This window comes from Diabrotica virgifera, chromosome 10 (assembly GCF_917563875.1).
Source record: "Diabrotica virgifera virgifera chromosome 10, PGI_DIABVI_V3a".
Taxonomy (NCBI): Eukaryota; Metazoa; Arthropoda; class Insecta; order Coleoptera; family Chrysomelidae; genus Diabrotica; species Diabrotica virgifera.
In genome coordinates, this window is record NC_065452.1 from 139,062,663 (window position 1) to 139,079,482 (window position 16,820).

The 16,820-nt window shown below is 31.3% G+C and overlaps 1 protein-coding gene across 1 annotated transcript in view; it reads right to left on the minus strand.

Moving 5' to 3' along the window:
• Positions 1 to 1,673: 1,673 nt before the first annotated feature.
• LOC126893268 (calcium and integrin-binding family member 2) overlaps positions 1,674 to 16,820 on the minus strand; it is a 31,998-nt gene continuing 16,851 nt past the window's right edge. The window contains exons 4-5 of the mRNA XM_050663282.1: positions 16,637 to 16,784; positions 1,674 to 2,032 (exon numbers count right to left, since the gene is read on the minus strand). Coding sequence (XP_050519239.1) covers positions 1,809 to 2,032; positions 16,637 to 16,784 — 372 coding nt within the window. The 3' untranslated portion in view covers positions 1,674 to 1,808. The remainder of the gene's footprint in view (positions 2,033 to 16,636; positions 16,785 to 16,820) is intronic.

Below are 16,820 nucleotides of genomic sequence, written 5' to 3' on the forward strand. Positions count from 1 at the left end.
GTTACTAAGGGTCTCAGACAGGGATGTTGTATCTCTCCGACTTTGTTTAAGATTTATATCTCTGCAGCTCTGAAACAATGGAAAAGGAAAGTCAAAGGAATGGGTATACAATTGAACGATCAGGATTGTATATATACTTTACAGTTTGCAGATGATCAGGTGGTGATCTCAAATGACAAAGATGACATGGAATATATGCTTAGAAAACTAATTGAAGAATACCAGAAATGGGGATTAAATATCAATTTAGAAAAGACAAAATACCTCTCAATTGGCGCTGAAGCAGAACAACTCGATATCGAAGACAATCAAAAAATAAATCCATGTGACGAATATAAATGCCTGGGCGTCATCTTCGACCGTAGTGGAAAAGACGAACGAGAAATTGAACATCGAATCATACAAGCCCGAAGAGCTATAGCATGTCTAAACGGAGTTCTATGGAGTAAAGAAATATCAAAGAAAAGAAAATGGAACATATATGAGACAATGATTAAAACTAGCCTACTTTATGGAGCCGAGACATGGAGAATAACCGAGAAATATAAGAAAAAGGTCGAAGCCACGGAAATGGATGCCATCAGAAGATCGATGAGAATATCAAGAGCCGAAAGAATAAGGAATGAAGTAATAAAACAACAAATGGGTGTAGAGGGCACTATAGTTGAGGATATTGAAAGAAAACAGCTCATATGGTATGGGCATGTGAGCCGAATGGGGGACGAAAGAGTGCCTAAAAAAACTATGATTTGGCAACCCACAGAGAAGAAAAAACGAGGACGACCACCACAGAGCTGGAATCTGGGAGTTAGGAAAGCGATTAGCGCTCGAAATCTAAATGAAGACCTAACTCAGGACAGAATACAGTGGCGTTTGGGAGTCGGACAACGTCGTAAGATGTTATAAAACCGAATATATATATATATATATATATATATATATATATATATATATATATATATATATATATATATATATGTATATTACCCCTTAAAGTTTGTCGCACTTGTTTAGAAACACCCTGTACTGAAAAAGAACATGGCTAGTTGTTAAAGTACCTAACTTTTGTATTATCCAACATAAGCGAATGAATCAAAAAACATAATGTTAAGAAAACCTGACGCTATAGTTGGGTTTTAATTTCAGTATTTTATAAACGCTAGGATATTCCACAGGGTGTTGCGAACTTTGAGAAAAAACCACAGTTTGATTCGTACACCCGGTATACAATGAAAATTTACCTGTTTAGCAAAAATATTATTACAGGGATATTGACAAAAAATAAGGCTATAATATATTTAAAAAATCACTTAAGTCGGACAACAGGTTTAGGAGATACGCAACCTCAAAAATTACCCATTTTTTAGGGTGCCCGTTTTCTATGACTCGCAGTGTATATATCTTCCTTTATCTTTTCTTTTTTCTATCATCTCGTTCATTTTTACCCTGTATCCTGTACCCACTCTTTTTCTTGCATGTTTCCTTACCTGATTGATTCAGAGTTCAGTTTGTTCAGAATTTACTGTCTGCATAAATTTTCTTTTGAAATAAAGAAATAATGTTCTATCAACCTAAAAATGATTCAAAATTTGTTAGATTTCTGGGTGTTTGATTGATAATACGATCAATGAAGCTAATTCTAAGTAATGGACAGAAAAAATAAATAAGATCAGTATGTTATATCATCTTTATTTTATTAAAAAAGTAAAATAATAAATCTATACAAACAATATATCTCAATAGGAAATATTCACTAAAAAAATATGTTTTAATACTATATAATCTTGAGAAAAACTTGTAATACCCCATTAGATTCTAATATGGAAGGTAGTTAGAAAATCGGGAGCCCTAGTGATTACATGCTCAAACTCCATGAAGGAAAGCTTTCCGTCCCCATCGACATCTGCCTCCTCAATCACTTTTTCTGCAATTTGTTGTCTATCTTCTGGAGTTAGCTCTTGCGTATTTCTGGTGAGCAGAAGTAGAGCTTGGTCAATGTCCTCAGGTCCTATGTGTTGGTCACTATCAAAATCTATAACGGATACATGCCTACTATATTAATGTTCTAAAGTGAGACAATCAAGTTATCAATTGAAAGATTTTCATGGATTATCTAGGGCATTACCTGATGCCATTACTAAAATATAATAAACACATCTGTTAATCCTTCTAAAAGTGCTTGGAAAATTATATCTGATTTTTCAAAACGTAAAGAAAAATGAAAGTAACATAACGCTGTCAAAACGGAGTAACTTAATTTATTACAGATTCATTAGAAATAGCAAATAACTTTAACCTGTTTTTTTAATGCTGCATTAGAAGCAATTGCGATCATCACAAAAAAGTTAATAGTAAATCGTCGGTGATACTGCAATTTGTCGTATGTCACAAATACGGCCATTTTCCGTTTATGTATCCATTGTAACCAAATTACAGTCCTCTATGCTCTATGCCCCTGCAAAATATCGCAGGTGAAAGTTTAACAGTTCCATGATTTTTTATACGTGCAAATATGTCGGTAAGTTTTTCTTGACTAAAATGTATACTTCAGTATGGCGTATGTCAGAATCATTCTCTCCGTATGTGGCAACGCCGCACAATTGGATATTTCGATACGACGTATGTCACTTAAATTACTCAATAGGTAGTGAGCTGTAAACTTAAAAATAGCAGTTAGAAGTGATAAAAGTGAATTTTGTGATTGTTTTTTGAATAATATATAATATATATGCTAAGTTTTTTGTTCTTTTTTGAATTTAAAATACAAAAACGTTATATTAGTCCAATTTAGTAAAATGCAAGTAGGTTGTTACTTATTCATTATCTCTTTAGTGTTATTGGTTTACCACACTAATTAATTGAATAATACTATGCGACATACGACACATTGCATTGACTCTTCAAGTTAGGTATTGACATACGACATATTTCATGTTTTTATTTTTTCTTTTCAGTGAATCAATAATGTCGAACAGAGCACGGCTGTTGGTGGTATTAGCTTTAAATTCAGCTTCAAGTGCAGTCGCCTCTCACCAAGTACCTGAAGACGATAATATCAACATTTTGACATATCAATTGGACGATGCATCAAGTCCTCAAAAAACAGAAAGCACGGTTCCAGAGCCAGTGGAAGATCTATTAGGAAATGCAGAATTGGAAGAGAATCCAGTTTTAACACCCCTGGAAATGGCAGAAATTCCAAAAGAAACATCACATTCCAAAACCGATATAGCTCAAAAATCATATTATTTGGAACAGAACACAGACACTGATATACCAATAATTGACTATCAGGAAGAAATGACAATAGAAGAAGAAAATCTCGATGATGCAACACCAGAAAATTCAGATACTGAAACACATTCGGACGAACCAGATCCATTTCATGAAAGTGACAGTGGCAGCGAGTATCTGCCAACAGAAACTGATACTGACTCAGAAAATGTAGTTGGAAACCAAGAGGATCATCAGATACCGGACGGAAGAGCAAAAAACGCAGGAGTAAAGGGCAAAGAGATCCATCACAGTGGAAACATCCAGCGTACATGGGATTTCAGAAAAATAGTGAAGGAACGTACCAGCAGACAGCCTATAAAGGTAGGCGCCAACTAAAGCCATCATGTGGGGGGCACAAAAATGAATCTAAGGGGCCGCAACAAAAATTTGAGTGTTCGCAAATTACGAATGAAATGCGTAATCAAATATTTCACTATTTCTGGGAAATTAATTCTTGGGAAGGTAAACTTTATGTAAGCAGTCTTGTACTGCACTCCTAGCCCAAGCACAGAAGAAGAAACACTGTAGAAGAGGAGTCCCGAAAGAAAACAGGTTTTAAATATTATTTAATGGCTAGAGATAATCAGGAGTCTTCAAAAAAATATCATGTATGCAAAAAAATGTTTTTAGCCACTTTAGGTGTTGGCGAAAGATCTGTAAGCGAATGGGTTTCAAAGAAATGTTTACCAAATAAAGAGCAAGCTATTAGACCAGTTTTAGTAGAGCCACCGCAGGATTCTGAATGCACAAAAAATGTTAATACATTTCTAGACAGCCTGCCTAAAGTTGAATCGCACTACTGTCGAGCATCCAGTAGAAAACTTTATTTGGAACCCACTTGGAACAGTTACAGACATTTGCATAGTGAGTTTATTAACTACTGTGAACGTCAAAACATAAGATCTTGTTCCTGGAGACTTTTCTTTAAAACTTTTAAGACAAGAAATCTTGAAATTTACACTCCTCGTAAGGACCAGTGCAACACATGTGTGATGTTTAAGAAGGGAAATTTAAGTCAATCAGATTATGATAGACATGTTGCCAAGAAAGAACAGGCACGCTCAGAAAAAGAACAAGACAAACAAAAAGCTATCTCGTCAGAGGCAGAAAACTCAAGTTATGTCTACACTATGGACTTACAAGCCGTTCTTCTTTGTCCATATACCCAAGCCTCTGCCATGTACTATAAACAAAAACTGAAGGTTCACAACCAAACATTTTTTAATCTTAATAACAAAGATGTGGCTTGTTATTTATGGCACGAGGGAAATGGAGGTTTAGATAGCGATGATTTTGTTTCCATTTTAGTGAAGTTTCTTAATGAAGAGATAGAAAGACACAACTCGAAGACAATAATCCTATGGAGCGACGGTTGTGCGTACCAAAACAGAAATGTAAATATGTCAAATGATTTGCTGGAGATAGCTATGGAGAAAAATATTATTATAGAGCAAAAGTACCTAGAGGTAGGACATACCCAGATGGAGGTGGATTCGGTCCACAGTGTGATTGAGAGAAAGTTAGGAAGAAAAAATGATATTGCTGTTCCCGCAGATTATACTAAAGTTATAAAAGCGGCCAGGCGAAACCCATCCCCTTACAAAGTAGTGTATTTGCATTACAGCGATTTTTTACAATACAACAAAGGAATGTACACACAAATTCGACCTGGAAGCCAAAAAGGTGATCCTTGTGTCACAGATATTTGTGCATTACAATATTTTCCTCAAGGACTGATAAAATACAAAATCAATTTTACTGATGAATGGCTCGAACTGCCACGAAGACCAAGTCGTACTAGAACGTCTGTAATTCACGAACCCTTATATTTATCGCCACGCCCAATTGAGGATTCAAAATTCTTACATCTTCAACAATTAAAATCTGTTATAGAATCAGATTATCATCCATTTTATGATAATTTAAAACATACCTGTGTGTCTCTCCAAGTCTGTTCACAAATAAAAACTTAATGTGGATGATATTTTCTTCTTTCCAGTTTATTACTTTAGAATTTTTTGTTTTGTTCTACGCCATTTAAATAAAATAAACAAAAGGTTTGAAAATAATTAATTGTTTTTCTGAGGTGTACATGCATTACATGTCGTATGTGACATAAAATATTTAAACTTTCAATGCAATATGTCATATGTAACGGCATTTTGCTTAACATTCCACTGAACAAAAAATCGTGTTCCTGTACTAATACCCAAATAAAAGGATACATCATACACAAATAATCACATTTTCAAATTTAAAAATGGTCGATGAGAAGAGTTTTTTTCTCTCCTGAAATATTACCTCATTGCGACATACGACATATTGCAGTATCACCGACGAAATATATTTGTAACAACACTATACTGTTTTAGAATTAAACGAATTGTTAAACTAAAAAAAAACTCAGGGTTTTTATGAAATCTCTGGGTTTTTTACTAAAAAATGATGTTTCTTTGATAATATCACCATTAACATATTTAGTTAATTTGTCGTTTTCAAATGGCGACTTGCACTTTCAAATGGCACTCCGAAGTGAGTGAAAAGCGCCTTACAACTCACCATTGTAACCCTAATTTTTAAAATTTTTCCCACAGACCGTATCACCCCCCAAAAAAAGTTTATGCCCACCCCACCCCGAAACGCGGTCCTGGATCTGCCCTTCCTCAAAACAATTACTATCCGATAACAATTTCTTCAGTATTTTCAAAAACCTTTGAATACAGCTATTTACAAAGACTTAATTTATTTTTACAGATAAATAATGTGATTTAAAGTTATTCCTTTTATGCTACTCTCACAAGTTTAATATACAGGGCGAGTCATGAGGAACTGTACATACTCCTACCTCGTATAGGGGCCCCTATGGGGAATAACAAATGACCATTAAAAAGTGTCTTCTCCCATTGTTTAATAATATACAGGGCGAGTTTCGCATTTTGACAGAAATTTGTATTCGTCATAATTTTTGAACGGTCAGATCGATGTGTATCTTATTTTGGTCAATCGTTAAACTATTGCCACCTAATCAACTGATTTATTCAAACTAGAAAAAAATCAGGTCCGGCTTTAAAATAATTAGTTCGTTTGGGTCTTAGAAAAAATTTCACCCTGTATAAGCTTTTTGAAAACTCTAATATGAATTTTACAAATTAGACAAATAGGCAATTAAAATAACATATTTATTTTTTCCGCACACGATTGCTTAATTTTTTATAAAAAAATCAACTTTGATTATGAATTAAAAGTTTGGTAAAGTGAACCATAGATTTAACAAAATTAACTTTTATTACCAAAATTAATTTTTTTTGAACAAATATTTAATTTATGATACCACCAATCAACTGATTTATTCAAACAAGAAAAAAATCAGGCCCGGATTTAAAAAATAAGTTCATTTTGGTCTTAGAAAAAATTTCACCCTGTATACGCTTTTTGAAAACTCTAATATGATTTTTACAAATTAGACAAATAGGCAATTAAAATGGCATATTTATTTTTTTCCCCACACGATTACTTAATTTTTTATAAAAAAAAAATCAAATTTGACTATGAATAATTAAAAGTTTGGTAAAGTGAACCATAGATTTAAAAAAAATAACTTTTATTAAAAAAATGAATTTTTTTTTAACAAATATTTAATTTATATTATCACCCAATCAACTGATTTATTCAAACTAGAAATAAATCAGGCCCGGATTTAAAAAATTAGTTTGTTTGGGTCTTAGAAAAAATTTCACCTTGTATACGTTTTTTGAAAACTAATATGAATTTTACAAATAAGACAAATAGGCAATTAAAATGGCATATTTATTTTTTCCCCACACGATTATTTATTTTTTTATTAAAAAATCAAATTTGACTATGCATAAAAAGTTTGGCAAAGTTTTTGCATAGATTTAAAAAAATTAACTTTTTTACAAAAATTAATTTACAAAAACAACGTTTTTCTTAAAATTTAAAGTTTTACCATTTTTTTTTTCTATAACACGTCTAGATCTAAAACTTTCCATAACACTTCTTTTGGACTCTATAGTTTAACATAGACGTGATCAAATTGATAAATTTTAAATTTTTCCACCTAATTTTTGCGATCTACAAGTTTGCAACTTTTACAAGAAGAAGACTGAAAATCTACAACAATTTTCATAGTCTTCACAATGGTAAGAGGTATGTGCTGTAAAAATTTCAGAAAAAAAATATTACAATGGAACAGAGTTGTAGCGAGTTAAACCGTGAATTTATTTTTTTTTTCATTTTTAGGTTAAAATTCCGATTTTAACAAATTTGATTTTTTAATAAAAAATTAAGTAATCGTGTGGGGAAAAAAATAAATATGCCATTTTAATTGCCTATTTGTCTTATTTGTAAAATTCATATTAGAGTTTTCAAAAAGCATATACAGGGTGAAATTTTTTCTAGGACCCAAACGAACTAATTTTTTTAAAGCCGGACCTGATTTTTTTCTAGTTTGAATAAATTAGTTGATTGGATGGTAACATAAATTACTTATTTGTGCAAAAAAAATTAATTTTTGTAATAAAAGTTATTTTTTTTTAAATCTATGGTTCACTTTACCAAACTTTTAATTCATAGTGAAAGGACATCGCACACATCTTATGGAAAATATAATGTCACTCAAATTAAATAAAATTTATACCAATAGATTCGTTTTAAATTAACGATCAAATCTTATCATTGCGCCAACTCTCTATTTTCAAAAATAAGAGCAGAAATTGATATAAATAAATCTGAAATCAAATGGGTAGGTACATAAGTTAGAGAGAGAAAAAATATTTTAAAATACCCAGATTTTCGGTACTCCATAAATCAGCGGATTAGTTTCACTAATCCGCTTAGGCCCAGCGGGATTTAAGCTGTTATGAATAGCACTCAGAGCAATAATGATTGTAAACTAACAGTTTATGGACTCCAAAAATGTGATTTCGATAAACTTTAATTGCAATTTGCGCCGTAATTAATCATAATTAAGAGTTGGCGCAATGATAAGAATTGATCGTTATATTAAAACGAATCTAATCGTATAAATTTTATTGAATTTGAGTGACATTATATTTTCCATAAGATGTGTGCGATGTCCTTTGATTTTTTTATAAAAAATTAAGTAATCGTGTGCGGAAAAAAATAAATATGCCATTTTAATTGCCCATTTGTCTAATTTGTAAAATTCATATTAGAGTTTTCAAAAAGCGTATACAGGGTGAAATTTTTTCTAAGACCCAAACGAACTAATTTTTTTAAAGTCGGACCTGATTTTTTTCTAGTTTGAATAAATTAGTTAATTAGGTGGTAATAGTGTAACGATTGGCCAAAATACGAGACACATCGATCTGACCGTTCAAAAATTATGACGAATAAAAATTTCTGTCAAAATGCGAAACTCGCCCTGTATATTATTAAACAATGGGAGCAGACACTTTTCAATGGTCATTTGTTATTCCCCATAGGAGCATCTATACGAGGTAGGAGTATGTATAGTTCCTCATGACTCACCCCCCTGTATGCAGGAGAAAGTCCTCTTTGGATATTTTGTTATCTCAGCAGGGCTTTCGACTGTGTTAATCACGAAATTTTAATTTATAAATTAAAAAATATCGTTCTGAAGCTGTTTTCTTGTGGCATGTTAAATTTAGTGTTATGTTTATATGGTATTGAGCCACAATTATTGGTGTAATGAAAATTACATTTTTAATTAACTAACGATAGAAATGAAACATATCAAGATAACGAGAATAAAGAATTAGAGCAAATAAGTAGAGAAGAAGTAATATAGGAAGTATCAAACGTAAAAATAGGTAAAGCTGGATGGGATGATGATATAGATCCGGAAATGGTCAACTACATGGGAGACGAAGAGATAAACTGGTTGTTGAAAATATACAAAGAGGCATGGGAAAAGCAGCAAATCCCAAAAGTAACCTTATAGTGCCAATATACAAAATGGGAGAACACGTCAACTGCGAAAATTATAGAGCAATATTTTTATCATCGGTATGTTTTAAAATATACACGAAAATAGTAGAGAGGAGGCTAAGACAAGAGGTAGAAAAAGAACTGGGAGAAGAACAAGCAGCGTTTAGACCAGAAAGACAGACAAACGATAATATTTACATCATTAGAAATATAATAGAATGAAGTATTGACTCGGGGGAAAGCTCATTCTGGCATTCATAGATCTAAGGGCAGCATTCGACTCACTAGAGGCTAAGACAAGAGGTAGAAAAAGAACTGGGAGAAGAGAAGAACAAGCAGCGTTTAGACCAGAAAGACAGACAAACGATAACAATTACTAGCCCAATAAAATAAAATAAAACCAAAATGTAATTCCGTACAGGTTGGAATCAATTTTTTATGAAAGTTTAGGTCAAAACAAAAGATATTTTCAAGAAAGTATATGGTTCATATGAGGGGATCATTGTTTAAATAATTAAAAATTGGTAATTTTTGCACAAAACTTACTTTTTTAACTGCTGCGGCAATTCTTGTTTATATTAAGGATTTTACAATTTTTTCCTGCAAAGATGAAGACCCAGTCTTTTACATGAGACTTACTAAATTAAATTTGACCCCTAATTTATTTAAATAATTGTAAATCAAAACTAAAAAACAAACTTCCAAAAAAATATTATTTGCAATATAAATAAGCACTATAAAATATTTTGTTTTGCACAAAAAGTTGCGCTAAGATATCACTATAAATTGTCAAAAAAATTGGTTGATAAATATTGAGTAGTTTATGAGATATTTAATTTGTTTATAAAAAATTACCATTTTTTCAATTGCAAAAACGCGGTTGTTGCCGATAGAGTATACAAGTTTTTAAGATCTCATTTTTTTTGCTTTTATGTATATTTTCGATAAATGTATTGACAAATTAAAATTTTAATTAAACACCCCTTCAAAATGGCGTTTGAAAATTGGTGTAATTTGTTTAGAACTTGTTTTTTTAATAACATCACCTGGATTAAAAATTTTGAAATTATTTTTCGGTATTCGTGTTCCCGGTAGCTTTTGACACATTTACAAAAGAAAAAATTTTTCTAGATCCATTTTTTGCCAATCTTTTCTAGATACATAGCTTCTCCAAGTTTAAAAATTCATAATTTGTTTATTTATCAATATTGACATTTAAGTGCGTGAGTACATCTATCAACCCTACTACTTAACAGTGTCATTTATACATAGAGTTAAAATTTTATAATATTTTAACAAGTAATGTTTTTCGTAGCGACCTTAACTGAAAACTTTTTACATGAAGAGTGGTGCAGTAGTACTTTGCAATACCTTCATTAATAATGGACCAATTTCAATGTTTTTTTTTTTTTTTAGTTTATGGTAGCTTATAAAAATAGTAACTGACACAGTAAATGACACTTTTAACAATAAAATATTCGTCAATTTGTTATAAAAAATTTTTTCAATTTTTTTTTTCTCTAGATATGATAAATAAAAATTGAGACAAAAGATTTTTTATAAAAAAAAGTAATACTGAATTAGCATTAAAAATTTATTTAAGACTTTTTTCTGTGTAGAATATTAAAATATATACAGTGTGAGGCAAAGAAAAAATCCACCTTGATATTTGGCAATATTTATTAGATCTTAAGGAAATGACGAAACAGGTCGATTTTTGGTCTAAGGGGACCACTTTTTACGGTACATACATCTGTCATTTGTCAACCCCCTCCCTTCCACAACCCCCACCCCTTATTTTTAAATAGGGAATAGGGATCGCGTGCTAGCTCATTTGAAAGGTTATTCAATTCTCTATTCAGTAATATTAACATTGACATAATTATTTATACAGGGTGTCCAAGAAAAATTATTTTGAATTAAATTAATTGACACAAAAAGAAGAATGTATGTAATTTATTTAACTCAAACTACATTCTACTGCTGACAGAAAACAGAAAAAAATGTTGAAAACATTGAAATTGGCCCATTATTAACGGAGATATTGGAAACTCTCCTCCGCCAATTTTCAGACAAAAAGTTTTCATTTAAGGTGCTACGAAAATCATCATGTTTCAAAATATTCTACAATTTTTATTATGTGTAGAAATGACATTGTTAAGTAGTAAGGATAATAGATGTACTTACGTACTTTTAAATGTCAATATTGATAAATAAACAAATTATGAATTTTTAAACTGGGACTATCTCGGCCAAAAATGCTTCTAGAAAACTTTTATGCTTTTGTGAATATGTCAAAAATTGTCAAGAATACGAATACCGAAAAATAATTTTAAAATTTTTAATCCCGGCGATGTTATTAAAAAAATAAATTTTAAACAAATTACACCAATTTTCAAACGTAATTTTTGAGGGGTGTTTAATTGAAATTTTGATTTGTCAATACATTTATCGAAAATATATATATAAAACCAAAACACATGTGACTTTAAAAACTTGTATACTCTGTCGGCAACAACCGCGTTTTTGCAATTGAAAAAATGGTAATTTTTTATAAACAAATTAAATATCTCATAAACTACTTAATATTTATCAACCAATTTTTTTGTCGATTTATAGTAATATCATAGCGCAACTTTTTCTGCAAAGTAAAATATTTTATAGTGCTTATTTATATTGCAAATAATATTTTTTTGGAAATATGTTTTTCAATTTTGATTTACAGTTATTTAAATAAATTACCGGTCAAAATTAATTTAGTAAGTCTCATATAATAGACTGTTTCATCATCTTTGCAGAAATAAATTTTAAAATCCTTAATAAAAACACGAATTACCGCAGCAGCTAAAAAAATAAATTTTTTGCAAAAATTACCTATTTTGAATTATTTAAACAATGATCCCCTCATATGAATCATATACTTTCTTGAAAATATCTTTTGCTTGGACCTAAACTTTGATAAAAAAATTATTCCAACCTGTACAGAATTACATTTTGATTTACATGTATTGTAATTTTATTTGATCGGTCTATACATCATTAGAAATATAATAGAAAGGAGTATTGACTCGGGGAGAAGCTCATTCTGGCATTCATAGATCTAAGGGCAGCATTCGACTCTATAGAAAGAAAAAATATATGGAAATGCTTTCAGAACATGAACGTACCAATTACACTGATAAAAATAATTGAGTATATACAGAGTAGTAAAAGGACGTGTATAGATAGCAGGAGAAAGATCTTAAGAATTCAATTGGGAAAGAGGTATCAAACAAGGAGACAGGCTTAGTCCGCTACTATTCATAATAGTCATGAACGAATTGACTAGAAATACTGGAGAAAGAACGAACCAAATACAGACAATAATAGGATACCAAAGATTACAGCCAATAAAAATAGAAGCCTTATTGTATGCGGATGATATAGTCCTTATAGCAGATTCCGTGATAAAAATGCAAAAACTTATAAACATATGGACAGCAGAAACAGAGAAATTAAAAATGGAAATAAACATAGAGAAAAGTAAAATAATGGTCATCAGCGAAAAGGAAGAAAATGAAATAAATATAAAATACAAAAATACTCAACTGGAAATAGTTACCACATATGATTATCTTGGAAGTATAATTACCAATGATGGGAAAATAGACCTCGAAATAACTAACAGAACTAAAAAATCAAACAAACTGTACTACGCACTAGCGCCAGTTCTGAGGAAAAAAGAAACAAAAATTAAAATATATAATACGATTGTGATACCGACGATACTGTATACGAGCGAAAATTGGATTTTACAGAAAAAGCATAATAGTAGGATAAATGCAATTAAGAAAAGCTATAGCCGGAAAGAAGCATATTCACGGATGCTCCTATACTACGGCACCAGAGTGCTGAAATCGGTTAGCCTTTGAAATACACTATTACGCTACAAACCCTCATTGATTTAGGCACCTATTAAACTATAAGACAGGGGTGGCCAAACTGTGGCTCGCGAGCCGCATGTGGCTCTTTGAAGGATTATTTGTGGCTCTCAATAAATAATATCCTGAATTACTTTCAATTTTTGTGTTTAAAAATGTTTTAAATTACTAACAACTTTAAATAACTAAGTGTAACATTAGGATTTAGACAAGGAGACCACTTCACCGTTGCTATTCAATTTGGCCTTAGAATATGTAATAAGTAAAATATCATCTATCCCGTGGACTTACCGGATCACAAATGAGGAGATCCTTAGAAAAATGGGGAAGAACCGAGGGGTACTAATCACCATCAAATCTCGAAAGTTGGAATACTTTGGACATATTATGCGAAATGAATCCAGATATTCCTCCTACAAGCCAACCGGCAAGGAAAAATATTTGGAATGCGAGGTCCAGGATTAGGAAGAAGAGAACATCCTGGTTAAAGAACTTCAGAATCTGGTTCAACACATCTGTGCAGTTTTTTCGCGTTGCTGCAGATAAAATAAAGATTGCCATGATGATCGCCTACATTCGTCACTGACAGGGGGATTTGCGAATCGAGGATCAAATTGCTGGAATTTGATGATGGTCTAGATGCAGTCCCCCATTCTACAATAGACGTGAGAGAGGTGTTTTCACAACTCGAGGAAGAAACAGGTATAGTCTGAGCCTTCGAATAAATGAAGAGAAGACGAAATACAACTGAACTGGTGACTCTGTATGGTACTGAAAACATCGTCAGACATATAAAAGCTTAGATAAGATGGACAGGTCATGTAGTAAGATCAGAGGAAGATAGTGTTAAATACAATGTTTTTTGAAGATCAGTGTCTTTTGATTTCGGTAGATCAGTAGGCCGTCCCAGAAAAAGATGGAAGGATGATGAAGAATCGAAGTACAGTAGAGCGTCGATTATCCGAACGTTGATCAACCGAACGACCGGTTATCCAAACTCCCGACTCCTGCGCCCCGCACTCGAGTACTGAGCAAGCGTTAGTAATTAACGCTTAAAATATCTTTAATTTTCTTCAATTTTGTATCCAAAAATATGTTGTTGCAAAGACTGCACCTTTTTGTTTAATTGCTATTTGTCATTATCAAGGTATGAACAAATATAGTTATATAAATATGGTTTTCATTCACTTGTGGATAAATATGTATGACAATCTCAATATAGTTCGATTATCCGAACAAATCGGTTTTCCGAACGCCCATGTCCCCCAATTAGTTCGGATAATCGACGCTCTACTGTACCCTGAATTAGTAAAGGCGGCTTATAGCATTATTTGAAACAACGATGTGAACCATTTTATTTCACTTTAAATTTCGTGAAATCCAAACAGTGAGAAAAAAATTTGATACCTTTTTGCACTTTTTAATTGTTTAGTTGCGGTTAACTAAAAATTTCAAATTTTGAAAAATGGCTCGGACTATCAAGGAGCTTGGCCACCCCTGCTATAAGACATCTATTAAATTATGGTGCCTAAGTTTTTATGGCAATTAATATTATTGTAAGTATTGTATATTTCGATTTATTGTATTCAAATAGAAATGTCGAAACTGCAATAAACCTAGCATACTAAAGAATGTGTTTTTTGACCCTAACCCGAGAAACAAATAAAACAGAAATTAAAAAAAACGCCAATGAATAAAAAACAAATAAATATTTTTTATTTTTATTTATTTATAAGTACAGATATAATTACTCGTATACAGTGCGTCCATAAAGTAACGCATAAATTCATTATTAGCTAAATAAACAATATTATTAGAAATTACCGAAACAGGTCGATTTTTGATTTTAATTTATGATTTTTTGGCATATATATTATACTAGTGACGTCATCCGTCTGGACGTGATGACGTAATCGATGATTTTTTCAATAAAAATAGGGGTCGTGTGATAGCTCATTTGAAAGGCAATTCAATTCTCTATTCAGTAATATAAACATTAACATAATTATTTATACTGGATATCCAAAAACAATTTTTTAATTAAATTAATTGACACAAAAATAAGACTTTACACACATTCTTAAGAAAAACACATTCTTAAGTATGCTAGGTTTATTGCTGTTTAGACATTTCTATTAAAAATTTCGACATTTCTATAAAAAAATAAAAATAAAAAAGTAAAGCAACAAAATATACTTATTATGTATCTATAAAAATAATATTGTAGTACGTATGTTATGAAATAAGAAATTTATGACTATGAATCTGCAATCAATCACAAACAAATCTGGCTAATTGGCTCTGCCAAAGACATTTTTCAGAAAAGAAAATACATTTCTATTCCTGTTTTTCAAGCAATAAATTGAAATATAAATATACAATACTTACAATAATATTAATTGCAATAAAAACTTATGACACCATAATTTAATAGATGTCTTATAATTTAATAGGTGCCGAAATCAATGAGGGTTTATAGCGTAATAGTGTAGATGGGTGCCGTAGTATAGGAGCATTTGTAAATATGCTAGCTGGAAGCTACGAGCTATAGCCGGAAAGACCAAATGGGATAGAATAAGAAATGAGGCAATAAGAGCACAAGACAGAAACGAATGGAAGAGATGGGTGAATATGTAGCTAAACTAAACCAAAATCCGACACCTGAAAGGGTATAAGGAAGGGGAGAAATAAAGAAAGAATTAACTAGTTTCGATTTCCACTCACACAGGAAATTTAACACATTAATAATACATATTGAATGTTGTACACTTCGCGTCAAAAAAAGCTGGTACAACTCTTATAACCGAAAATCGTGTTTTTCAAGTTGTGTAAGTTGATTTTGTCACAAGTGTCATTCCAATTTCTAGGGCAACGTTGCCAGTTCAACGATCAAACTAGGTAAAAACGGGGGTGTGCGACAGACCGCATTTTTTAATATACTAAAAACTAAAACAATTGTAATTTTCCGTCATCTCAATTAAGTATCCATATACATTGATTCGTGTTTTATTATAATTTATGAAAATATTTCAATTCAAAAATAATGATAGATAATAAATCTTGACATGACTTTAAATTATTATGTTTAATGTCAAATGACAATGACAAAACTGCATTAAGTTGTGTAGAATAAAATTTAATATGTTTTATTTAATAAAACATACTGGAAAAATTAAAAATTTAATTTGAAATTAATACAAAATGAATAACTTTTACACTTCGAAATATACATTTTAAATGTTATTTTTTTGTATTTAGATTTAGTGCAATTCCGTTATTTGTGATGGCAACGACGAAGTGATTCACGAACAATAATTGTCAGTCTGAACACAGGTTTACATTGGGAAAAAAAGTGTACCAGTTTTATATGACGCGAAGTGTACGTTGTACATGGAAGATAACTCGCGCTGTAGAATCATTACATTTTTTTAGATTAATATTTCAATTGAAACAGTGATCAGACCTTTTCACTTTAGAATCGTACCTGCTAAATAAATAGTTATACGTACCATAAATACGAAAGGCATAAAAAACTTTAATATCTCGAGGAGCTTGTTCGCTGAAAACCGAAAGGAGATCCAAAAAATCCTCAAAGGATAAATTACCTTTACCATCTCTAGAGAATACTTCACATATTCGTTTTTTGAAAGGATTTTCCTAAAAAGAAACATTATACAAATATTACAGATCTTT